At 36.0% G+C, this 27,807-nt stretch overlaps 1 protein-coding gene across 3 annotated transcripts in view; it reads right to left on the bottom strand.

Moving 5' to 3' along the window:
• Window positions 1–27,807, bottom strand: part of CDIN1 (CDAN1 interacting nuclease 1) — a 262,518-nt gene that overhangs the window by 207,861 nt on the left and 26,850 nt on the right. For 2 of the 3 annotated variants that reach the window (XM_056134132.1, XM_056134133.1), the window contains exons 2-3: window positions 3,233–3,278; window positions 2,288–2,352 (exon numbers count right to left, since the gene is read on the bottom strand). The exons of the other annotated variant lie outside the window; for it this stretch is intronic. In XM_056134132.1, the coding sequence (XP_055990107.1) occupies window positions 2,288–2,352; window positions 3,233–3,278 (111 nt within the window). The remainder of the gene's footprint in view (window positions 1–2,287; window positions 2,353–3,232; window positions 3,279–27,807) is intronic. 3 annotated transcript variants of the gene reach the window in all.

The following is a 27,807-nucleotide window of genomic DNA, read 5'->3' as shown; positions in this document are numbered from 1 at the left end:
AGAGACCTGTGACGTTGGTCCATCTGAAAGGTAACAACAGCACTGCTGTCTGCAAGCACAAATGCAAAGAGAAAGTCAGGAGAAGGGAGGGGAATGGAGAGACAGTCAGAACGCTTTCCTGGCAGTCACTTCATTATAGCATGACTTTATGTTTTTGTTTCAAATGTGAAGACTCAAAAAAAAAAAAACTGAGACTCACATTTAAGCAAATGAAGAAACACATATATATTTCTGTTCATCATCCTAGTCAACTGTTCACCATTAAGAAGCATACCTGAGAAAAGATTGATTTCTGAATATTTCTGACCTAAACTAACCAAATAAAAGTTAGTGCATGAATAAAGTCTGTTCAGTATTAATAAGCAGATGTGATTTTTAAAAGATTTGTAGAAAGCAGCATTTAACTGAGAAATAACAGCATCAAAATGGTCTTTCAAAATAAGGAAGAAGTCAGTGACATGGTCTGCTAATGGATCTCCAAAGTTCTAGAAAATGTCTAATTTCCTTTGCTTATAACAAGATTTAAAATCTGGACCTAGTGCCATAGTTTTATACAATGACTTTTATAGTCAACAAATTGATTACAATTTTTACAAAACAGAATGTATTTTTAGATAACTTTTCAGTCTTTCATTGGGGGGTTTGGATGCCAAAACCTTTGTTGGCTTCACATTATTTTATGGGACATTCTTAATATTCCATATGTGATTTAGATGTTGATTTTAATTGTCATGTTATTTTCATTGAGGGGAATCTGACTTCGAATAAATTAAGAGTAACTTGTGTGAGAACAACTTTCTATAAAAATACTACTCTTAAAAGTGAATGTTTTTCATTGTCTGTGACATAGTAATATTTAAAAATTCTAATTTTAATCATTTTTCAGCAAAAATCACCATTCTTTTAAAAATAATTTCATGAAAACATGACACCAATACTTTATCTATTTTGTGTCATCAAAGTTTGTGCATAATAACACCCAAAAGGAGAGAGAGAACAAAAGGGAATGCCCTGCCACAGAGGCAGGGTGGGATGAGGGGGATGGGGAGGTGGGAGGGATACTGGGACCAGTGGTGGTGGAAAATGGGCACTGGTGGAGGGATGGGAACTTGATCATTGTATAACTGAAATCCAAGCACAAAAATTTGTTAAGTCTACAACTGTACCTCATGGTGTTTCACTAATAAAAATTAAAAAATAAAAAAGACAAGACAAACTATAGAAGATACAAACAGAAAAAAATAAAAAATACCAATAAATGCAAATTGTACAATTAAAATAAATAAATAAATTTCAATAATAGTAATATTTTTATCCAAAGTCATTACTGTAATGTGCAAACTAATTGTATTTTCTATCTTCTAATAATTTTGATCGTTTGTAAATAAACTCTGTGTATTAATAAAAAAAAAGTTTGTGCACAAGTCTCATGCACCTAAAATGAGTGGTGCCACTATTACCACAGAAAGGTTGACCTTAAGTGTAGTAATTTAAATCCATATTTCAAACTGTCAACCACTATTTTCTAATGCAAACCATTACTATTTACCATTATAAATTACTCAGTCACAGTAAAGACAATAAAGAATTTAGAATTTTTATTAAAAGACACATTTTAGAGATAATGTTTTAACATGAAATTGGAAAAAACCTATAATAAATCATATATTCCTTGGATACTACAGTGTTGGATAAAAACCCAAGATTTTCTCTTAAAATACAAAACTTCCTTTACAATGTGGCCAAGATACATGATTATATATATCTTCATGTATCTCTACCGAAATATTTTTTTCACCTCTAAAAGGGCTGAATCAATCAATACCTATGATACAACAAACAATGCATGAAAATTCAAACTTATTTTCTTATTTATTTTTCAGTGAGCTGATGTAAATAATAAAGAAAAAGCATCTAGTGAATCTTCATGCACAAATGTGTGTGTATACATACACATATATGTGAGCACCAACATTTATACAAAGTAAACATTTAAAAATTTTAAGTAGCCAATTGAATTATGTACTATTAAAACAATTTTTAACATATGACATGTATATATATATATATATATATATTTAAATCAAGACATTCTTGTCATGTTCTTTAAATCTACAAATCAACCACTGGAGAAATCATTCAAAAATATACTCTGTAGTCGTAAACAGCAAACTTAAAACACCTCACAAAGTTTTGCTGAAAATAAATTTAATAATCTAATTTATTCATAATCATTATACAATTAATAGGTACTATGATACCCTCTAGTGGGGCAGGCAGGTCATACCTCTGATAATAACTTTCAATCGCTTCTGAAGTATGATGCTTGGCATGTGTTCTTTTAATATGTTTCTGAAACAAAACAAAAAGAACTTAATGCTGTGTCACAGATCAGGTTCAAGAGCAAGAACAACTTAATTCTTGTTCCCAACATCTAGCACAGAGGACAAATACTAATAGTTTGGAGATTTGGTGAGACTTTTTTCCTTCTTCTCTATGAACCTAAGCATTTTAATCTCCATTGCTTGGCTGGGATATCTTCAGTCTGTGTACCACTAGGTACAGTATGTATGAAAAAGCCAAGAGGGTCATAGTAATTGAATCTAAATAAGTTTGCTTAGGGTTGTCGAGGGCAGAGAAAAACTTGTTCTCTCTTTCAACCTTTGTATTAATTTTCCTCAATTCAATTCCATCTAAGTCCTCCGCACTCTAGTTTTACAATCCAATTGCCATTTTTAACCAGGAAGAACATTGCTTAAAAACAACTTATTTGAAAACTACAAAAAGTAATTCCATAGAGACTTGCCACTTGACTGACACCTGTCATCTCATGATAAATGACTCCATTTTCTGCCTCTCTTGCCTTCTGCCACTCCAGCAATGGTCATTTATCATCATCTCTGTCAGCAATGGAAAGCGGCACTGACAGTGCAAGTCAGCAAACATTTAGCACATGGAACCACGCAACACAGGGAAATTATTATTGTCAGAATAATAATGGTTTAGCATAATTTATTACAGGTCCACCAAATAAGCAAAGGCTAGATGTTATTAGACAGATGGATGGGTAGGCTTGGCAGGCCTCCACTGAGACGCAGGCGGTGCTTGATGTGGAAAGGAGAACATCCTCCAACCCAATCAGAGAGCTGGCAGTTCAATTACAAAGAAATAAAGGGACATTCATCATTCAATTAGGCACCTGTCAACCCTCACAAAGGAGAAAACTTCTAACCTGGTACTCCTGGGAGAAGATGCTCAGCAGAGTGGCCTGCGATTGACTGGAACAAATAAAAGAAGGACAAAGTTAATTACTGGAGTGCACAGCAAAGAAACAAAAGAGAAAGGAGCTTCAAAGGTAGGCCTGCTGCCCTGTAATCTAACAGAACATGAAAACAAGTGTGGAAAAGTTGTTCCAGATGAACACCTCAAACAAAGGCTTCCTGCTGCTAGGTCAAGGAGACAGAAAAAGGAAAAAGGGAAAGTATGGATGGTCTCAAAGCAAATGAGCCCGTGGTTTGGATTTTTTTCCAAACCAGAATGACTGTAAATCATATCTGTACTGTGCAGTCATGCTAACGGGTACCAAGAGAAGGCAAGATTTAGTTCTACTAGAAAAGAGAAAGAAAAATCTCACGAGCAGGAGGAAACATGCAATTCATTCCAGGGAAACATTCTGAGATGTATTCTATTTCCTCACAGGTATTCTCTTCTGCAAACTTCAGTCTTCACTAGAAGTGGCATAGTGACTACCGGATCACTCCCACTGATACCACCCTACTGGCATGCTTTGAAAATAGAAGCTTTCCCAGCAGGAAGCTAGGGTCCTGGGAGTGCAGCATTCCCAGACTGCCATAAGCCTTGTTCATCTAAGACTTCGCACTATGTTGGACACCTGGCCATGAGGCAACCTGGAAAACATTCTTCTCAAGTGGGTATTCTCCGCTTGCAATTGTTAACATTTAGAAACAGAATGGAATTTCTTCCCTCTAAAAATTAATCAATATCCTACAGCTATTCTTTTTGATTACCCTCTGTAGATAGATCTACGTGGTCATATCTTGAAAACAATTAATTATTTCTGAAATATTTCCTCCTAAATGCTATCTAAGCAAATTACAGTGTTAATAATTCGACTTTTATAGCACACCAAAGTGCTGTGAGTAATTAAAACGCATCTATTCATGAATGAAACCCCTTAAAGCTCATCACAGGTAATTTCACATAAACCGTGAAATAAAAACAATGAGACCATATTTCTTTACTCATTGTCACAGTATTGTTATCTGTTCTATTCTATCATAGACATGAGTTTTCAATCCCTCCCACTTTAGGCAGATTATAAGAGTAGGTTTAAAAAAAAACAGCTAGGTTTATCAAGAGAAACGGGTGATCATTAAATGAGTGTATTGGGGTCTGGAAAGACAACACAGAGGGTAAAGTCCATGACTTGAATACAGCTGCCCTGGTTAGATTCCCAGCACCAAACAGCTCCTTGAACTTTACAAGGCATAGCCCTGATCATTGACATGGAGACCCAAGCAATCCCCAGCACCAGAGGGTGTAAGCATCACATCCTCATGCCTCGCATTGAATCAATGGCCCAGAGGCTGAGAATTACTCCCAGAGTACTGCTTGGGAAGCTCCTCCCCCATTCCCGATGAGAATGTTTTAATAACCCCAAAGTATGAAAAACTAATGAATAGCATTATAAATTAGAACCAAGAGCTAGTACAGAGGTTAAGGTGCTTGCCTTGCTCCAATTTAATCTGAGTACCATATACCGTCCCCCAAGAACTGCCAGGAATGATTCCTGAGCACAGAGCCAGGAGTAAGTCCTGAGTACCACTGGATGTTGCCCAAAGTACAAACCAAAGAAATGTAAGTTTAAAATAGTCCATTTTTTTTTATCAATTTTTCTTTAAAAATAAAATCACCTTGAGAAGATCAAATTTCATACATACAAGGCTTCCTATTATACCTAATTCGCCTAAGCTTCACATGAAAATCACCTTCCCTATGAGGTCTGCTGACAATCATCTTCTAGGAAGGTCAATAAGTCCTTAGAAGTAAGCCCAAAATTTTAACAAACTATGGAATAAACTGATATGTTAGATATTTTTGTTAGAGAGAGCCCTCATTCTGAATACCTAATGTCCAGTATGGTGACCACAGACAGTAATACTATGCTATATACTTGAAAACTGCTAAGAGTACAGATGTTAAATGTGCTTAGCTCAGATAGAGAGACAGATACATAGAGAAATAGAATCTGATCTGATCTGATAATTATGTGAGAAAATGGCTGTATTTACTAACTTTATTGTGGTAATCATTTTATACTATATCATCATATGATCACATTGCACATCTTAAACCTAGTCATATTTCAATAGAGCTGTAAAAAAAATGAAACAAACCTAGACTCCTCCTCAGTGCACAGCAAAATACATGCGTGTTGAACATTTTAAGGTTGACAAAATACCAGTCACTGTGTGTCAAAAAATGCGAAGCAACGAAAAAGTTACTGACTTGTTACTGAAGCAACAGAAAACTAAGCTGTGACTAAAACTGAAGTGTAATAGGAGTTTCCCTGAAAGAAAGACTAAGAGAGAGTTGGAGAAATAATTCCAAGAATAAAGAGTTCAAAGTTAAAAAAAAAATTGATTGGGGTTTGAGAGTATTATAAAAACTAATGTCTTGAGCTAGGCAATTGTTTTTTCAGTTTAGGATTCTATTTGGCTAAAATCATGGACAGAGCCGATGGAAGCAACTCATTTTATCAGCATACAAAACGATTAGAGAGGTTTTAGCTTATACAACAATAGACTGCCCCCCATTCCCCTGGCCTCTGCAAAAAAAACCCCCAAACTTGACAAACCTAAAAAATAAAATCTTATTAACACAGTAACAACAGAAAGATGGAGCAGGTTCCAAAATGCTTTCAGCTTGGTTTACTAAAGAGGTCATGTAAAGTGAAATCAGAAAGACAAGGACAAGCAGAAAGACGGGTGTTCTTAATACTCTGTGGTTTATAGAATATACATATCCAGGGAATGGAAGGTATAAAATATGGGCAAAACATTGGCTCTAGGTTACTGAAATAAAAATTTCAAGGAAGGATAGAAGTGTGTGTGAGTGTGTGTGTGTGTGTGTGTGTGTGTGTGCATGTGTGTGTGCGTGTGTGGTAGTAGAGGGGTGGGGGGGCAAGAAGAAGAGGTTGGGGAATAATATGGGGTGAGGTTCAGGGGCCTTGGGCTTGTCTGTGGTACAGAGGCAAGATATATGTATATATGTGTATATATATATATATATATATACATATATATATATATATATATAAACCACTAGACTCAACAACAATGGAAGCATGGGATCCAAGCTACAATCATTAAATTTAAAAATATATCTGTCAGAGTCAGGTTTGGTTGGTTGAGAAGGAACCTGGAGTCATTGGTGGAGAGATATGGACACAAATGGTGGGATAGAGTTGGAACACTGTTGAAACTCTACTGTTAAACAATTTTGTACATCACAGTATCTATTACAAAAAAAAAATTTTAAGGTACTAAGAACTAAATGATGTCTCCTAGAAAGTTCGCTGTGAACTATCTATTCCTATAAATGGCAACCTGATAAAATCAGTCTAAACATGTCCCCACCACAGAAAGCAGGAAAGTAGTTCTATTGCAACTAAGCCAATGACTCAGTGTATGGTTATTTCATACTTTCTGTTCCTTTGTCAACTGATACCCAAGGAAGGGAGTGAGGGCACCCAAAGAGTGGAGCTATCTTATGATCTGAGTCACTGCACTGAAGAACTATCTCAGCCTCTCACCTTACACCAGTGTTTGATTTGATTGGCTAAGAACAGCAGTTATTATAGCATAAATTTGACACATACTAAATTCACAAGAACCATGGTTCCTTGCTAAGAAAGGAAAAGAGAAAATACTTCTGCGTAATTAAAAGATGGAACTTGAACACCACCATGAGTCGTCAGCAGTACTTAGAATTCACTCATCATCTACATCCCTACATGAATGTTGGAAAATATGGTATCAAAATTAAAAATTAAATGAGAACACAAACCAACTAACAGGACACTCTGAATATCTATATATACAAAAAGCAAAACTGAGAGCACTGTCAAGTACTCACATGATTGTTAGGGATCTAGCAAAGTAAATCACGACCTGATTAGCCACATATTTCAGAAGTACAATGGTTTTGAAGCATAAATGCATCACTAAGTGCATACTAAATCTACATTTTGAAACTGCAGTCACTTAACCTGCACAGACGCCTGGGATGTCGTATGAAAAACCTCTTCAAAACTCAGTTTTACTTTATCCCCCTTACTCTCCTCAGAGCAAGCTCCCACACTGGAGCTGTCTGAGAATAGGCAAGCATGTCAATGGGCCTCTAGAATGACCATGTAAAACTCGGTTGACCTGTGTGCCAAACAGCATATCAAGGAACAGCAACAATCATGTTGAGCAATGGGGAAACAAACTTCAGGACAAAGTTGAAACACTTAGGACACATGTACAGAAGATGGAAAGAACCCTGACTTTGAGGACACTATTGAATGGCTCAAGCAGCCAGGAACTGAGCAGCCTACATGCACTTCATGTAAGTAATCACACAATGTTCTTTTTTTTTTTCTCCTCCACCCTCTAAAAATAAGAAATAGAACTGCTAACATTTCAGTGTGCTTTTGGTCAGAAAGAGACAGGATGGAGGGAAAGCTCTGAGACAAGGTGTCCCTACATCACCATGCCGGGTATATAGGAAGCGATAGTTGCAAGGAGCTATCCATTTTCACACTTTCTAAGTCTCTCTTTAGCTGGCAGTCACAGTATCTAGTACCCTAAAATTTTTCCTTTTACTGTTTCACCAGATTGATATACCTAGAGATTAAGAAGTTATGTGTGAGTGTTCATACTTTTTTCCAAACAAATTTTAAACATCAACAAAATGCTATTTATCCAGCTTTATACTGTATTCTAGACTCCTCACTGACAGGTATATAAAAAGGCAACAAACCAGTTCCCCAGTCAGTATTTAAACTCAATGTGTGCCAAACCCATATAGCTAAGATACCCAGTAATTTAAAGGATATTAGGGAAATGAACATCAGAGGGTTGGATGAAAACTGCATCATCTAAGAGCAGAGCTTAACACAGGATCAGTTGCAATGCATCACTTATTAAGGGGAAAGTCTTATGTTCTCAGGTGGAAACCTGAAGCAAGAAGAAAATTAAGGAAGATTCTACCATACATTTTATGTGCTTCCTCTTTGCAAGCATCCAGCTCTGAAAAAAATTCCATAAAGAAGCAAATACTATTTACTTAATTTTCATGTTCCTTTTGTGATAGATCCAGGAAACTTATTGTTCTACACTCTATATTCGCTTCAAAATTCACTGAGCAAAACGAATACTATTTCTGTGAAGCAGTAAACCGATTAAAAGGGGATAAAGCAGGATACTAGAACAAAACATCAGGCTAGGAGACTTCACAATTACAGGATACAACCTTTCTCAATATGTGAAGGAGAACCTCTTTAAATCTGTGAGACAGTATATGTGAATGAGTCAGAGAGCTTTGCCAGTGGAGGGTTTTGAGAAAACCAATGCATCTACCCTCCTTTGTATGCTGTCCACCTCATCTACATAAAGTTTAAAACAGGGGCTGGAGCAATAGCACAGCAGGTAGGATGTTTGCCTTGCACATAGCAAACCCAGGTTCGATTCTGAGCATCCCGTATGGCCCCCTGAGCACCACTAGGAGTAATTCCTGAGTGCAGAGCCAGTAGTAACCCCTGTGCATCACCAGGTGTGACCCAAAAAGCAAAAAAAAAAAAAAAAAATTGAAACAGAAGCCATCTGTTTTCCACTATCAAGAAAGAATTTGACAAAATAATAAGAGTTGGTATAAAAATAGTATAGTACTAATTTTTTTATTTCAAGATAATATAATATAAAATTGTAAGAATGTAAAGAGAAATTACAATACATTGGAGACAATAAAAAAGGGGGAGGCAAGAAATATTTATAAATAAATCTATAAAGGAGGCTCTGTCTCTGTCTCTCTCTCTCTCTCTCTCTCTCTCTCTATCATTTTGGGTGTTATGGTTTGCAATACAGATACTGAGATTTGTTCCTTTATGTACTTTCAGCATTCATTTCTTATCCAGAGTGACCATTTCCAACTATCTTTGTCATAGTGGTCCCTTATCTATCCCAACTGCCTTCTCCCCCAGCACTTGAAGCTAGCTTCCAACCATGAACCAATCCTCCTGGTCCTCTGGTTTCTTTTCAGATTGTATAAATCTTTCACCTTTTATATTCCAAATAACAGGGACCACACCCAGCAGTGCTGGGGTCAAGCCACATACGACTAATGGGATATGATGATCAGATCTGACAGCCAAGAGTACTCAACAGCCACAAAGACTATTATCACATGTTGTTCCCCAAGGCCAAGCCCATGCTAAACATAAGCTCTATTCTTTAGAACCCTGACATCCCTATTTCAACTCTTAGCTAATTTTGCTGATAAAACAAAGTCACATCAAAAATGGCTGTATGACAAGATTTTTATGACATATATTTTGTTTTGACACTATTCTGGACACGTTTTATTATCTTCTGCGTTAGGCACTATTACTTTTTCTTACTTCAAAGATAAAGAGGTGTGGCTAGGAAGACAGATCAGAGGGCTGGAGTGAATATTTTTTCAGGTGGTTGCCCTACGTTCAATTTCTGGTATCACATGGTACTCTAAGCACTGCCATATATGGCCCTCACAAATAACCAAACAAAAAACAAAAACAAAATAACAAGAAAAATATGGAGAAATGAAGGAAGAGAAATTAAGAAAGACACAAAATAGCTAGGAAAGTGACAACTGGGGATCAAAACCAGAACAAATCCCAAAACCCAAACTCGAATCCCAGGGTTGACCAATCTTTACAAACAAACACAGAAATCAGTATTGTATATTCTGTGTGTCGATGGCCTGTTTGGACATTTATATGATGTTTTATTATACTCAAAAGAAGCCTGAAATGTGGGTGTTGTTCCTATGAAAGACCACTGGAGGTATGGGAGGTTTTAGTCAAATTCCAATGAAATGAGAAAGTATTCTAAACTGTAAAAAAAAAATCCTTCTAATTACTTATATTAAAATACTGTTCATTTTTGGTTGAAAGATAAAGGAACTATGATTAGAAGCAACAAAATTAAAATTTTGGGACAATTTTTGTTACTCTTTATGCCCCTAAAGTATATTTTCTTAACAACCATAGTACTAGCACTGCCTGAACTATGTGATTTTTATGTGACTTCTTGAGTCTTTGCTCAAAAGCTATTTACTGCATATAAAGCAGCTTTCAATTTTCCTATGAATAATGAAAATACAAACCAAATCAATATTTACAATAGAAAACAATACCCTCTATTGGTGCCAATTGCCCAGTGGCTTATCAAAATTTATTGTACACTGCCTGGGAAATACAAAAAATTTACAACACTATGAATATTTTCCTCCTCCAATATTGGATATGACTAATATCACTATAATTCTATATATCCATACAAAAGTTCATAATAAATCACTTGGGGGAGGAGCTGCTGGACCACATAGTGGTGCTCAGGGTTTACTCTTGGTTTTGTGTTCAGGTATCACTCCCAGTGATTCTACAGGGATCATATGACATGCTGGGAACTGAACCAGTACTGTGGTCACATGTAAGGCAAGTCCCTCCACCTCTGTACTATCACTCTCCCAATCAATTACTGTTAAAATACTGTTACTATTAAAATCACTATAGTCTCTGTTCATTCAGATATACCCACAAATATTCCCTTTCATGTAGAACCTTCTTTATTCTTCCATTTAATAACTTTCATTTAATAATTCTATCTGTCCATGTTTGTGATTTCAATTTTCTGATCTTCTTAAGGATAAATGTATCTCTCTCTCTACCTTGTTTTCAGACTTTTCTTTTCAGTTTTAACTTTGTAGTATTTTTAGTACCAGAGTGGTAACTCTTTAAGTTTCTGCTTAGAACTTGTTGGACTTCTTAAGTATTTGGCTAGATACTTTTCATCATTTTGGAGAATATTCTCAACCATTACATATTTTTCTTCAAAAAATGTTATTGTAATTTATGTAACATGGTTAGAAAGGTGTATACATTTGTTGTACAAAATCACTACTCAAGATTCTCCACCGTATCTTCTGTTATTTTTAATCTGCCTTTTTCTATCCCAACTTCCTCTCATACACACTGCTTAATAATTTCACAGAAAGCCCTTTAAGGTCAAGGGCCTGTCATTATTAGATACTATCTATTCCCTTGTTTCATTTCTCTATTTACCACAGATTAGTATGATCATCCACTCAACCATTGGTTTTTCAAACACTGCTTTAGTTCTCTTTCTCCTTCTCATTAGACTCTAAATATAAAGTAGTCATCAGTATTATATCCTCTAACTCTTTATCTTCATATATCCCACACCTTTCAAATAATTCATTATTATTCTATTAAACTCTGGATATTTTCTTCTGATCTATTTTCCAGTTAATAAACGCTCTCTCTAGTAACATCTTCCAATTTGATATCAAAATCTATTAACTTTCAGTTATTGCATTTTTCATTCATAAATTGTTTAATTCTTTTTAGCAGTTTTTTTGGAAAGAAATTTAGAGAAATATAAAGGGAGAGGCAGAGAGAGGTGCAGGGGAAGAGGTATTCTAGGGAGAACATGGACTTCACAGAATGTTTCAATATTTTATTTTAGCTCTGGAATACAATTATAAAAATTCTGTTGAACATTTAAACTAATTGGGGCCTTTTAAGTCTTTTATAATTCTTACTGATTCTCGTGGTCTCCTAACATATTTTATTACGTGCCAGAATACTTAAAAACTACTTGATAATTTGAAAACTGAAATGATCTTTTTTCCAAAGAAAAAGATCTGGTTTGATTTGGAAAGCACTAGGAGTCCAGGATGACTTTAATTCAAACTCAAGAATTAATTTTAGAAGCCAATGAAAGTGAAAGATGACCACTTGAACTTTGCTACTATTTACTCTTTGAGTACAGACTTTTAGGGTTGAGTCTTCCAGTCTGGGACACTTAAAAAAGCTCTCATCTGGGATTATTCTCATCTCTATACTTTGTACTCTGGCTTTGTAAAAGTGCCAAAAATTCCTCTTAGGGCTTGACTAGACTACATCCAAAAAAGGGGCAATAAAAAAAAAATCAGAATTCAATGATTGCAAAGTAAGTATCTTCACAATCTTTCTTGCCTATATCAAAAAATAAACCACTAATCAACTTATGGGAGGAAATAATAGTAGAAATAAGAAAATAAAAAAAAAACTGGTCAATAGAGCGTTTGACTTGCACGCGGCCAACCTGGGTTCGATTCCTCTGTCACTCTCAGAGAGCCCCGCAAGCTACCAAGAGTATCCCTCCCACATGGCAAAGCCTGGGAAGCTCCCCATGGCGTATTCAATATGCCAAAAACAGTAACAACAAATCACACCTTCAGGTTTTTTCCATATTCTACCTATTGTAAACAGTGCTGTCTGCAGATTTTTACAAAGAATGTATCAAAGGAAAAGTTTAGGAAGATAGTGCAATAAGCTGGAGTGCATGCTTTGCATTCAGGAAACCCAATTCAACGTCAATCCTTGGGAGCAGTGATAGTGAACCCCAAGCACAACAGGTTGTGGATTCCCCATGTCAATGGCAGAGCTCAGGCCTTGCATATGTGAAGCCTTGAGGGGAGAACAACAGATTTGAAATACAACAGATTTGAAAATATCTCGGGTGAAAAAGTGAAAAGAGAATATAAATAAAATCATCAGTTTTCTCACACATAAATCTAAAAAATGGATTACTTACAAAAATATGCAACAGAATCAAATTTATATTTGGCATCATTTCTATAATGAATAGCAACAGTAAAATATAATTGCTTATCCAATTATTGTCATATATAAATATAGTGATAAAAGAAACACATGAGGCTGATAACTCAAGACTATGATCACCTAAGGAAAAAGAGAAAAGGAAGAAAAGGAATTGGGAAGATGAGAACAGTGACAGAATACTTCATTCCTGTTGAAATAAAAGTAACTGAAATATAAACAAGGTAGACTTTAAGAGATCATTATACAAATTATTCTTCATTCTTTTTCATGAGTAGACTGAAAGAGATCATTATACAAATTAGTCTTTATTATTTTCAATTTGCATGCTATATATTTCATTATAAAATTTTAAAAATTAAATAAGTAGGCAATAAGGAAAGAGAAAAAAATGAAGAAGAGCTGGACAAATGGATCTTTAAGAATCTTTCCTGCTCCAAGTCCCACCCTATTCTAAATGTTCTGATTTAATTAGAGTCTTAAGCATCTATACATCTTCCTTTCTAATTAAATTTGGGCTTTAACTTTTAAGACAAGTCATAATATAAATCAGACCAAGAATAAGAAGTCTGGGCGGCAGACACTTAATTTCACTTTCAAGACAAGAGTTCTGGTCATTTTCTTTAAAATATTCCAAATAGCTTCAATACAATATATAAATAGGTACATCTGTAAGAAATGTTTATCAATCCTTTCCTCCTACAGTGATTCATTTTTTGTCTTGTTTTGTTTTGGGGCCACACCTGGAAGTAGTCAGGTCTTATTAATGGCTCTGTTCTCAGGGATCACTCCTGGTGGGCTCAGAAAGCAATATAGTGTCAGGGATCAAACCCAGGTCAGTATGTGCAAGGGGAAGTACCCTACCAACTGTACTATTGCTCCAGCTCCAGTGATTGCTTTTTTAAAAATACAACAGGCTAAACTAATTATAAAAATCTTTAAATTAAGTTTGTAGGTGGGATAGCACAGGGGTAGGGCATTTGCCTTGCACGCAGCCGGCCTGGTTGAGCCAGGTTCGATTCCTCCACCCCTCTCAGAGAGCCCGGCAAGCTACCGAGAGTATCTCACCCGCATGGCAGAGCCTGGCAAGCTCCCCATGGTGTATTCGATTTGCCAAACACAGTAACAACAAGTGTCACAATGGAGATGTTATTGGACCCGCTCAAGCAAATCAATGAACAACGGGAGGACAGTGCTACTACAGTGCTATGTTCAAGCATTGTTCTTAGCATTATATCCAATTAGATTAGAAGTTTGTAGCAATTTAAGTGTGACTACCATAAGAGAGAGAGAGAGAAAGGAAGCAGAGAATGATAGCCTTATCACAACAGGCTGTATGAGAAACACACATCTTTCTGTTGCAAATTAAAATAAGCTTTCTCCTAACTCTGTAGTAAGTAATAATTAGCTAGTTTATCTTCCATCATTTTTTCTCCTTTCTTTATTCTTCATTTACTTCCAACCCTGCCACTGTTTTCTTAAACCATAAACTGCCTACCTTTCAAACTACTGTCCATCACGTCACTATTTCTTTGGTCCCATAAATTCTACTTTGCCTCTACCCTACAGCAATCTGCCTTTTGCCCCATTCCTTAACTGAAACAAGTCCACAGAGAAGACATCCTCATCACTCCACTACAACATTTTGTACCATTAAATGCCCACCCCCCTTCACTGCCTCCTCTCTGTAATAAGTATCTGTTTTTGTCTCACTCTTTTCCCCTGGGGACTTCAAGGGGGGTCTCTTTTACCCTATGTGCTTACATATGTCCCCAATGCCCCCCAAAATTCACCAACACAAATATACAAGCAACTCTTTTCTCTCTCTCTCTCTCTCTCTCTCTCTCTCTCTCTCTCTCTCACACACACACACACACACACACACACATACACACACATATGGAACAAGAACAAGTACATTATTTTTCAGAATTTAACCATTTCACTGGCTGTTTTCAAAACCCCATGCAAAGTACATTTACATAGCATTTTGCCAAGCAAGTTATTCCCAATAGAGGAAAAATTTGCAAAATCTTTAGACCTAACATAAAGTAACACTGCTAGACTTTCCTCAGTAACATTTTCCCTCAAAAACATTACAGATTGTGATTAATTTAAGATAGTTTTCATAAACTAGACTCCTTTTGGGGGACACCTGGCTGTGTTCAGGACTTGTGACTCTGCTCTCTGGGACCACTCCTAGTGAGCTCTGGGATGAGATGCTGAGGATAAAACACAGGTTAGCTATGTACAAGGCAAGTGCCTTACCTGCTGTACTACCTCACAGGCCCCAGCAAGTGTCCAATTTTTAAATTTTCAAATATTTTCTGGTTGTGTTGATACATAAGATTACCTAAATGGCTCATTTATATTTCAGGTAATTCCTCAGTTTATATAAACCTGCTGAAATATCAAGTCATTCTGTCAACTCTTCACCATCATCATCATCATCATCATCATCATCGCCATCATCATCATCATCATCATTCTAAGTGAATGAATGAACATTTGGTGCCTAACTTAATTCTATAACTTAATTCTATGACCATAATGCTACTTACCAGTCTATGTCTAATTAACACAATGACTTTCAAAACCTTCTGAGTATAAAACTTTAGAATAATGTACATATTTCCTTATTCCTTTTCTGCACACACACAAAAGTTCAGATTTTCTACTTTTTTAAAATTGAATTGGTCCCAGTAACCTTGCATAAAATCAGTGGCCAGATTCACTTTTTAATTGTTATAATTTATACAGATCACAAATGTATCATCTTCACGATAAATTTTCGGTATTAGCATAATGATATTGGTAATCTTGTATTATTTCCCTCTTTTAATCCCCTACTCCCACCTCTTAGTTGCCAAACAGATGAGTTTATTTTAAAAATTTAACAGGGAAATGCAAGAATTGGTATAAAAATAGCCTTTTTATACCATAGTATAAATAGTGCTTTTACGTAGTCTCAGTAGTGTTCTTTGGAGGTCAAGAAAACTATCTGAAGTTTCAGAGTCTACATTTTCCCTACCACATTAGTTTGGAAAAGAAAAAAAAAACTGTACATTTACAATCTTCTCCAAAAACATCATCATCATGATATGGGCTATAATTATTCCACAACCACCCTACTTTAATAATAAATGCTGGGAATATTAAAACAACAAATGGAATGCCTTAAAATGCATTAAGCTTGTCTCTTATTAAGCACAAAATTTTAACTCTTACCACAAGCCTTTTATTCTTAAGTCACAATCAAATCCTTTTGGCAGTTAATCTCAGCACTTAGTGTCATTTACTCCAATAAAACCAATCGTAAATGGTTGTAAATGCCTCCTCTACATCTCTGTGTGTCATAAGAGAACCCAGAGGATGAGCTGAGATGGAGTTTGGTCTTAGAGATGGAACTTAGTTATGACCTCTTGTCTAATCACTTTTGCTAGAACATTAGTTGTAACTATTCCACATTCCTGATGAGCTCAATCAGTCCCAGTAGGTACTCAACAAATGCCCACTGTTATGGGGACTGTGGTACACATGATCATTATCAGGAGACCATCACTGAGCAAAGGGCTGGGTGCTTTTTAAGTACCAGACACTGTTTTTATTTAGGTATCATGACTACAGAATAAAAGTTGATAGTAAGAGATTGGGTGAAGGGCTCAAATATCTTATCCAATTAACACAAACAGTACGTGAACAAGGCAATTTGGCTCTAACCCCTACATTCTTTTTCATCTGTTTCTGTTTCAGTAACATTTCACTGTTGCTGGTTGTGATGGTGGCAGAGCATGCTCCAGGCAGTGTTCAAGGGCTCCAGAGGCCACTCCTTATGATATCCAGTCAACCAAGTTAGTGATTTAGTGCTAAGGCCCAAGGAAGGATGCAGTGCTGCTCAGGCCCTGTGATGCTTGAGATCCACAGGATGATCCCAGCAACGCCCACAGACCTCCAGGGCACACCTAGAGATGCTCCGGAGATCCGCTTCAAGATCTAGCTATGTTATCACAAAGGGCAAGTTTTCACCATAGTTTTGTAGCTGAATTGTAGTCTATGGACTTTATCCATTCATCTACCTGCAGGTATTTAGGTTGTTTCTTTATCTTAGTTATTGTGGATAACTCTTCCAAATGTATGTGTCCTTCTGAATTCATGTCTACATAGGTAAAGGTAAAAGGTAAAGGCCCTCCCGTTGATCATCAATTTGCTCGAGCGGGCCCAGTAACGTCTCCATCGGAGACTTTGTTGTTACTGTGTCTGGCATATCGAATACTCTTGGTAGCTTGCCAGGCTCTCCGAGAGGGGCGGAGGAATCGAACTCGGGTCGGCCATGTTGGCCGCTTGTAAGGCGAATGCCCTATCCGCTGTGCTATCGCTCCAGCCTGTTCAGATAAATATCCAGAAGTGAAACAGGTGAATCATATGATATTTCTCTTCTTCCTTTTCAGAATCTTCCATAGGGTTTTCCATAATAGTTGTACCAATCCATTCCCACTAATAATGTATTTGCCTACAGTATTGCATCCAAAGAGTATTTGTTCAAAATTTATGGAAAAAATTACTTAAGAAACTATTATCACATAAGATTCCTCAGCACAACTGACAATCTTCTAAATCTGGCTTTTTTTTTTTTTTTTTGCTTTTTGGGTTACACCCGGCAATGCTCAGGAGTTACTCCTGGCTCTGACTCAGGAATTACTTCTGGTGGTGCTCAGGGGACCATATGGGATGCTGGGATTTGAACCCGGGTCGGCCGCGTGCAAGGCAAATGCCCTCCTTGCTATGCTATTGCTCCAGCCCCTTAATCTGGCTTTTTTAACCCCAAAAGGAGGATGTCATAAATGCTTTTAGACAGCCTGGATCAGAAAAATCAGACTTGCTCAAGCCACTCCATAGGGATACTTTCATCTGACACCACAAGCACCTTCCTGATCCAGACTAGACAACTGAGAAGTTCACCAATGGTCCCACATGGGGAGATTCCTGTTCAGTCTGCTAAACTCCAGGATTCACCTGGTTCCTTCTGGAGCCATATAATCTTCTGCTTAACACAGTATCTTTAAAATGTCTCTAGTTTTCATCTGTACTCCAAAAATCAGAACCTACCCAAAACACACAATAGCACAATGTTATATTATTATTGTATTATTATCATTGTATTGTTATTGTAACCTAATGTTGTATGAGATTCTCCCCAAATCTGAATGTGCCTAGTGCATCAGCAACTCCAATGATTTTTATATCAATATTTCAAAAGCCTGACTTTGATATGAGAAACTTAAATTTTCTTTTCAGCATCAAAATTATCTTCAAGGCTTCTTACTCCCTCCCAGAACAGAGGAAAGCAGAAACAATGAGGTAATTCAAGACAGAAGCCACCTGGAAAACTGCTTGCTGAATGAGCTAGAAGAACCACACTGCACATTTTTCCTGGAGCAACTTGATCTCATCCTGGGGTCTGCTGACAACTTCCAGACCAATACCCTAACTTCAGCATGCATGAAAGTGAGTAGCTTTGACCAAACACCCTGACACCTCCCAGTTTGCTGTTAAACTCTCACCACTTACTGCTTGCACTCCAGTCAGTGGAATAAAGTAGGAATGTTTCTGAGCAATGTCTGTATGTAGGAGGATACTATTGTTACATACTTACTTGGTATCAGTGTCAGCCAAGAATGTGTTCTTGCAGGGAACTCAAAAGGACCAGGTATCTAATCCTGCTCCCAGTGAGTGCTGTCTCTTTCTTCTCCACTCTGGCCCAAAGAGATCACCTGCTTTCATTTCCTCCCTACTTGCTCTTCATCTGTTAAAAGAGGGTGACGTCTATAGGCACACCCAATTGTCTGCTCCATCCAGCTGGGCAAACGTGGCTCACGCCTTGCTTTGCCCAACATGTGACAATGAAAATGCTAGGAAACAGACTTTGAATATAAACTCTTTATCTTTCGGCTCAAAGATACAGACATCAGGGGAAATATTCTGATCTATTTTTAAGCATAAGCACATTTGAAAAGAATCAAATGCAGGTGACTTTATGATAAAAGAAACAAACACCTAACTTTCAAAAGATTTTCTGCTCAAGTCTCCCACACATAACATACTTAACATTAATGGGTAGTCATCATTTCAATGACTTCCGTCAAACGAAAAGGGAAAAAAGAAAGATACATCACCATGACGCTAATTTATGTTCTCACCAAGCACAGCAGAGAGAAGTATTTCATTCATTTTATCATGAATTCTGAGAACAAAGCAATTCCAATAAAAGCCTTTTAACAACAACAAAACAGAAATACAAACTTTAAACTTAATAGGCCAGTCAACAAATTACATTGTTTTATAATTATAGTTTACATATAACTATACTGTACATATTAGATAGCACCCTTCTCACAATTCTAAAAAGTTAATCTAAGAAACTAGTCTCTCTATACTGGAGAATGAATTTTTTTTTCCAAAATTCAAACCAACTATGAAGGTATGAAAGTATACATATCAAGAGGGGAGATGTGGGCATCACATGCACTCAGTCAAACACATGGGCATGGGCAGCATATGGGTCCAGGCAGCATATGAGCCTACATATGTTAGACTCTTAAAACAATACCAGGTATCTATTATACAAGACTGATATTGCCATATGCAGAACACTGTATGCAAGTTAACATAGAAAAATTTTCACAAAACAGCTTTGTTCTTTTTTAAATATCATCATCATCATGATTATAAGAATAAGAATAAGAATGATAAACATAATCATGAATAGTTCATGTGAGCCAAGGGAAATAGTGTTCCTGAGCAGGCTATACAAGGTGCCCTAAAAGTGAACTGTGATATGTGCCTTGAATTAGTTACCCGACCCTAACTAACCAAACCAACTTTACAGCAGCCATGTGGGTAATGCATACCAGGCATTGCAGGAAATCTGTAAAAGCCATGATTCAGACCACCTCCAGAACCGGGAGATGCTGGGTTTTATAAAGTCTGAATCACCTTATGCCACAGGATTCCAATAAGATAAAACCCAAAATGTCTCTCCTCTCCTCTAAAAAAATAATATTAAAGGTATGAAGAAATGACTAACTCATTACACAAAAGAAGTGAATATACCTAGGTGGATCCAGCCAACCCATTATAATTTTGTGTAACTCCTCTTCCTGGTTCTCTTCAATTCATTAAGTTCAATAATTTTATGGAAGAAGGTTCGCTCACAACCAGCAGTGCTCTGGGCTTGCTCCAGGCTCTGTGCTCAGGGATCAATCCTGCAAGTGCTTAGATCATATAGTGTGACAGGTACTGAATCAGGGTTTACTCATGTGCCTAAACCCCTGAACTATCTCTCCAGCCCCTAGTCAGGTAGCTATTTAATTTTGTAACTCAAATAACTTTACTATTGAAGCCATTCTTTTTTAAGTATTCAGTTCATTTATTTAGCAATTTGACAAATATTTATTAAACATTTATTTGCTGACAAAAACTATACGCCAGAGAATGAAAATTTCTAAAATTATTAAAATGGTTACTGGGCTAGAGAGAGAGTATAGTGTGTAAGGCTCTAGATTTGCATGCAGTTGACCTGGGTTGAATCCCTGGCACTGCATAGTTTCCTAAGCCTTCCAGGACTATTCCTGCATGCAGAGCTAGGGGTAAATCCTGAATACTGCCAGGTATGTTCCCACCCTCTGTTTTTGTTGTTGTTGTTGTTTAATATTTATGCAAGATTCTGACTCCCAGAGTTTCTTATTTTTTTTAAAAAAAATCTGTTTTGTTAAGCACAAAACATTTATCCACAGGAATAAAAAAAAAAATCCCTACTATCTCAGTACACTGGTTCTTGTTCAGTAAATACAGATTCTCCAGCCATGTCGGTACAAATGTCTAAGAAGTGATGAGAGTCCCCAACCCCCCCCCCAAAAAAAAAATCAGAAGCTTACGTCTTTCAAATGACTTAATAAAAAGTATCTTGGTACAAAATGGTATCCAGATAATTTTAGTAACATACTTCTAAGAGAATGAGTCAGAAGCATTATCACTCTTGTAACCTCGACCCTGAATTTGGTCTAAAACTTCTATACATTTTTAGTGGCAAGTGAAAACCGATGATACTGTAGCACAAGAAAATGGCAACATTTAAAATTCATAGTAGCACAAAATCATTACTTTTCTCTCCCAATCCCTTGAACTTTAATAATGTCTGACCTGGTTGGCCAATAAGTTCTAAAAGCAGACAGAGGAAAATTGCCAATATTACGTAGTGCTGGAATAATTTTTCATTTAGAAAGATTTGACTATTTCCCTTAAAAATAGGTCACCGGTTCTGTAGACACTTAATTTTCTCGAAGAGGTAGCTATAGACGAAAGCAGGTACCTTATAATATGCATATTATAACCCAGCTAACAGCTAGACTTTGTAGATTTTTACTATCCTTACACACAAAGTAAAAATAAATATACAAACATCCAGACACACACTCTCGATTACATGTGCACCAACTCAAAGCAAGGAAAGCATGGCCAAAGAAGTAGAAACACAAGTTAATAATTTATGTCCCAGGATAAATGGCACAACAGTCGGCATTTCATTAACTGTCCAAAGACAACGATATACAGTACAACTGAGACTAGATAAAGAGACTGGATAATCACACATTTATGATTTTCACATTACACAAATGAAAAGATTTATAAAGCTACAATTTCAGAGTCTACCTTGCTTAAGTCACTTAAAAGAAGCAAAGTGACAAGAGGAGCAAGCAATTAGCTGCTTCTCCACAAAGCCACAGTACCAAGTGGCTCTCTACATGCCCCCTTGTTTCAAACATCACTGCAACAGGCAATTATCTCTGTGCTTTGATGCAGTTGTCATGTTTTGTTTTTAATGCAAATACCTGCTTACTGATTGAGAATTTCCCATATTATGGCTTTTGAAGTGGTGCCTAGATGTTGCTTATAAACTGACTTCAGCAATTATATTCACTCTTTAAGACTCCAGAGATAAAATTCAGTGAGAATAGCTCTAGGGTGCAGGCCCTGATCTAAAGTCAGAGAACTAGAGTTTGGTCATGCAAAGAGCTGTACAAGAGAGACACTTACTTAATTCCTCCCCCAAACCCTGTCAGAAGTTCCCTTTCACAGCTTTAACCAAAACACCAGCCACTTTATTAGCAGGACATCATCTTAGCACTAGATCTCTCTGAAATGCTTCTATGTGGCTCTCCTGTTTCTTCATGTCCCCTTGTGAAAAGCAAGAACTTCTGCTGTTCAAAGGAACACACACAACTCCAGGAGAGTTAAGGGACTTGCCCAAGAGTGCTCCATAACTTGCTCTGGAACCCCCTCAACCCTCATCCAGCCTCCTCACCCCCACCCCCATGATCCAGTAAAAGTGATGCTTTCTTCCCAATGCTCACCTAAAGGAATAGTTTCTAAATAGTACTTACTGGATTCATTCAAATTTAAAAAGATGTTCACTTCTAGCTGAAAAGCTGCATTCAAAAGATTGTCTGCCAAGTGTTTTTATTTAACATATTTGTTGGAAAAAAATAATGACTTTCACCAAGACAGTATGTTTTAGCACACAAAAAGAACTTAAATAGAATATCATAATAGTTTTCTTATAGGAAGGTTATAGCTATTTCTATAACCTTTCTGAATTTTTTTCTGAATAACTATTTCTGAATTTTTGTAACTTCCTACTGAAAAATGAAAATATGAAAAAAACTTTTATTTAATTCTGTTTGTTTTCGGATCACAATCAGCAGTGCTAAGGGCTTACTCTTAGCTCTGCACTCAGGAATCACACTTGGAGAGTTTGGGGGAACACATAGGGTGTTGGGGATGGAACCCGGGTCAGCTGCTTGCAAGGCAAATGCCTTACCCACAAAGAGTTAAGTGCACAACATGAAAGATACACACATGCGCACACACACACACACACACACACACACACAGAGATATCTCAAGAACATAAACTAAATGAAATCCAAAAGAATTATGCTGAGTCAGTTATATTGTATGAAATTACTTTAATAAAATGATCAGACTGACAAATATATAAAGGGAGTTAGAATAGTGGTTGCCTAAGGTTGTAAAAGTAGTATTGTGTGTGGGAGGGGGAAGTAACTGTTAATAGGTATATAGTATCTTTTGGAGATAATAAAATGCTCTCAAAATATGTAATAGTAATGCTGGTAGTATTTTCAACTGTGAAAATACTAGTATAAGTAGAGTTATAAAACTCTGAATTTGTACATTTAAAAGGATGAGTGTTAAGAGTATAACAACTCAGTGAGAAAAATTCCGGGGGTGGGGGGAATATATTTATACAAGATGAAGCTAAATAATTTTAAATTAGAAACAGAAAAAAACTAAAGATATGTAGCTAACACTAGAGGCATTACACTCTCTAAATTCAAACTAGATTGCAAAGTGACAGTAAACAGAACAGCATGGCATTAGCATAGAAGTAGACAATAAGTAGACTGGGACAGAATAGAGAAACTAGAAATAATTTCACACTTACATATCATCAATTGATTTACAATAAAAGAACTGAGAAGATAAAGTAGGAAAGAGATAATATTATAATATTATTATAATAATGGTGTTGGGGAAACATACAAAAGAATAAAACTATGCTACAGTAGGCTCAAAAATAAAAACTCGAAATGTATTAAAGATTTAAAAGCTGGAAGCACAAAACTCCTAGAAGAAAACATTAGGCATATGTTTCCTGAAATTTGACAGCAAAAGGCAAAACAAAATAAAACCATGCAGGACTATAGCAAACAAAAAATATTTGCACTACAAAGGAAGTCATTTCATTAACAAAATGAAAAGGCAAGTTACTAAGTGGGAGAAAATATTTGCAAATTTTATATCTATTAAATGTCTAATAGCCAAAGTTTGATCTTTTACATTAATAATTTCATACAACTCAATAGCAAAATAATGATTTAATTTAAAAATGGACAAAGGAAATGAAAAGACACTTTTAAAGGAATATTTTTTATTCCTTCTTTGTTCCCAACTTTATTGAGATAATTTCCATAAAACATTGAATTATTTTTGTGACTCATTTAAAAACCAGGTATATTTTCATATTGTGTCAACGCGCAACAAAATTGAAATACGTATTGATTTTTAATACCTACGTTCTATTACTTTTCTTTTTCAAATTTTTTATTGTGTTACTGTGAGATAGACAGTTAAAAAGCTGTTCATTTTTAAAGGCCTGAAGAGAGCTAACAAGAAAGGGAGCTCAATCAAAGTGTTAATCATTGTGGAGATGCAAATCAAAACCACAATGATGCATCTCTTTATACTTGTGTGATGACCATTATCAAAAAGACAAGAAACAAATGCTCATGAGCAAGTAGAGCAAAAAGGACAATTGGTTAGGATGTAAATCAGTAAAGCCACTGTGGAGGATTCACAGTATAAAGGTTCCTCCAAAAAAAACATCGTGAAGACAGTACTATAAGATCCAGCAGTTCAGCTCCTAGGTACTTATCTTAAAAAAAACAAAACAACAACAACAACAAAAACAAACCACTAACTCAAAAAGACACATGGATCCCAAGTTCATTGTAGCATTATTTGTAACAGCCAAGACACAGAGTTAGTGAAAATTAGTGATGTATGTGTGCACATGTATATGTTTGTAAATATTTCAAAAGGCACAAATGTCTATTTATAGATAAGTCACAATAATGATATATTCAACAGGCTATAGCTAATTATGTATTTAAAAGTTGCTAAGTAAATAAAATTCTCATTACAAGAAAGAACATTTTTATAATTACATATGGTGACAAAAGGAATTAAACATTTTACAACACGTATTGTGACCAAACCATTATATTGTATACCTAAAACTATAATGTTACAAGTCAATTATATTTAAATTAACAAAAACTTTTAAATGAGAAAAATCCAATGACCCTCAAGAAGCTATGCATAATCACAAGCACACATTTTCTCAGGTGACCAGACCCCAACCTCACCTCCACAACAGGACACGTGCAGCAAAAATATTATATTTTACATATGGCAGCTTTCAAATAAATTTATTTTTCTCACACTCTTTTAAATACTAAAAACTATCCTGAAATTTTTCTATGAACTACATGATTATATGTTCACATTTCCCCAAGACACCAGAGAAAATGGTATGAAGGTCATTGAAAGTTTTACTGATCCTCAAACTAGTCTCATTAGGGATATCTCTTCTCACATATGTGACAATCTGATAAAATAACTGTGGAAATAATGGAAAAGTACAGATTACCCAACCAGCTCACTTTCAATGGGCACAAAGCATTAGAATGGCTACTGTACATAGATTTCCAGTGACAACTATAATTTTAACAACTTAGTTTATCAACCTCGTGAACCCAGGGACCAAGAAAACACCTGCTGTTTCTATTACCATTTATTAACCGAGAAAATGCCCCAAAATGGCAGTAGACAATTAAGAAAATCAACTCCTACTGCTTTAAACCCAACTCAAAAGTCTCTTTGTGACTTTCAACCCATTTGGGTTAATTCCTGGACAGGTGGCAACCTTACTTGGAGTAAATTAACTGCCCCCTAATTGTGCAAAAAGAGCTTGCTGGTAATTGACAGGATCAAAGTTAAATATGACTATGCCTATTGGGAATATAAAATCTACAAATAACACTTACAGGCTAAGGGAATAGTGATTTATTTAAACAGAGATTTAACTTAGCAGGAAAAAAATTTTAGATGAAGCTTCGGTTTATGTCTATTAAGGAACTGAAACAGGCATCATATGCAGGTAAATACAGAGATACCAAGAGGAAATTAGATTACCGGAGACTGATTTCACTCAAAAGCATTTTAACCTTAATCCTATATGGCTTATTTTGGATGATTTTTCAACCCGATAATAAAAAGCAATTTCACTTAAGTGCAACAGTAACGGAGTTTACCGCACAGAGCCCTCTGACCCACTGGCACATCTCATTGTGTGTATGTGTGGGTGGAGGTCTATAACTTCCATCATTTGGGAAGCATATTTTCATTCATATATGTACAAAGTTCTCCAAAATTAAACCTACACTTCTTCCAATTTTCTTATCAATCTCAAAGAGTAGTCAACTTCATGAACATAAAGAAGTTGGACAAATTTATTTCTTCAAAAGCCAAAAAGTGTTCTCCTATCCTTTACATTAAAAAGAATGGAGTATACAGGTTCAAATAAGGTCCAATTAAAAGTGATATTATATAAAATGATGTGAAATATCAGTATCTTGATATTTACATATAAGACTGTACTATGTACAATATGCTTTGGGAAAAAAGCATCAAGGTTATCTACTATGTCTTCCTATCAGCAGGAAAAAAGAGGTGGATGGAATTCTGGAACATGAGTAAGATAACACTCATGTCAAAATAATAATAATTAAAAAAAGTGGTCCTTGTCCTCAAGCAAGTTAATGAACCAAGTGATAAGCTATGGGTCAAATTCCCACTTCTGCAATCAAAACTTATCACAAAAGCCCTTGAAAAAGGGAGCGCATCTGTCATATGTTAATGACTTCAAGCCATTCAAAAACTTCTAGGTGTATAGGAAAACTTAAAAGCACTTCAGAACTCCTTGTGGGTATAATTAGACTGTTGCAATTGTTGGCAATTCTTATCCTGGGACTTTAAAAGGTCACTCCACTCTTTAAGATACCAAATTTGGAGTCACTCTCCCTTCTGGACAGATTAAGCACACCCTACAATTAGTATACAGCTGCACCTGTTGCAAAGCTTCTTTCTTCAGTGATGTAAATGGGGACAGTCAACAACATTCTAAATTCTTGAGGGATTATATTAGGCCTTGGAAACCAAGCAATGAACAAGTCTGATGTCTGCTGTTCAGGTGATGAATAGGGATCACACCATGACCATGCACAGAAGCCAGGATCTTTTTCTTTATAGCCAGGCACGTAATTGTTTTTAAAAAACTAGGTTTTTCTTTCTCTTAATTTCTACAAAGAAAAAGGATAATTCTAATAAAAGTTTGTTTTTGTGTGTGTAAAGTCTAACTAAGATAGCATTATGATGTCTAAACTCTACAAACTGATGATGAAGGAAAAATGCAACTGCATATGGAAGAAAATTCTATTTTATAGAGCTTGTGGGCTCAAAGCTAAAACATCTCCTATAATTTATTAATTAAAGTCGTTGAACTAAATTAGAGAATTGCTCAGTTTTGTTTTGTTTTTTGGTTTGCTGTTGGTCCATATAGTAATCAAATTTAGAAAACTATAAATTATATTTAAATTTATTATTTACAAGCAATTAATTATATTTAAAAAAGCCAGGTGGCTTTCATTACATAAATTACTGTTAATGACAGAGACCTCATGCTGCTACTGTATTTAGCATTTGCATGTGTCAAGAGCAGAAGTGTGTAACTACCTTCTCTTTAGGGTGGATTTGATCACTGAAGTCCAAGGTGAGTTGCCTAAGTTTCAGAACACACCCTCACTAGTTGTTTGAATCTCAAATACTGTCAAGGTTTTAATAATGCTAGGTTTAACTCTATTTTGCTAAAACAACCTTTAAAAACACAATCATTGGGCATAATGTCTAACTACGTGACACTTGACTACCAAGTCCTATCTATATAATTTAAACATTACCAAAATTTGCTCAATCAGTTCTCACTGAACCAAATATAAAATCTAGATGTCTCACAAATGCGGTTTTTAAATGATGCTTGACATTTTTCCTCCCACCACAAAACTGTGTAAAAGAAACACGCTGACAATCTCTTCAGGGCACTGCTTCCCAGTTTTATTTCCCCTCTTGTAGCTTTTCTTCCACTTTATGGTAGATGTATT

The sequence above is a fragment of the Sorex fumeus genome, unplaced genomic scaffold (genome assembly GCF_029834395.1).
Source record: "Sorex fumeus unplaced genomic scaffold, SorFum_2.1 ptg000098l, whole genome shotgun sequence".
Classification (NCBI taxonomy): Eukaryota; Metazoa; Chordata; class Mammalia; order Eulipotyphla; family Soricidae; genus Sorex; species Sorex fumeus.
Note: the sequence above shows the minus strand (reverse complement) of the source record. Positions and strands in the feature narration are given on the sequence as shown.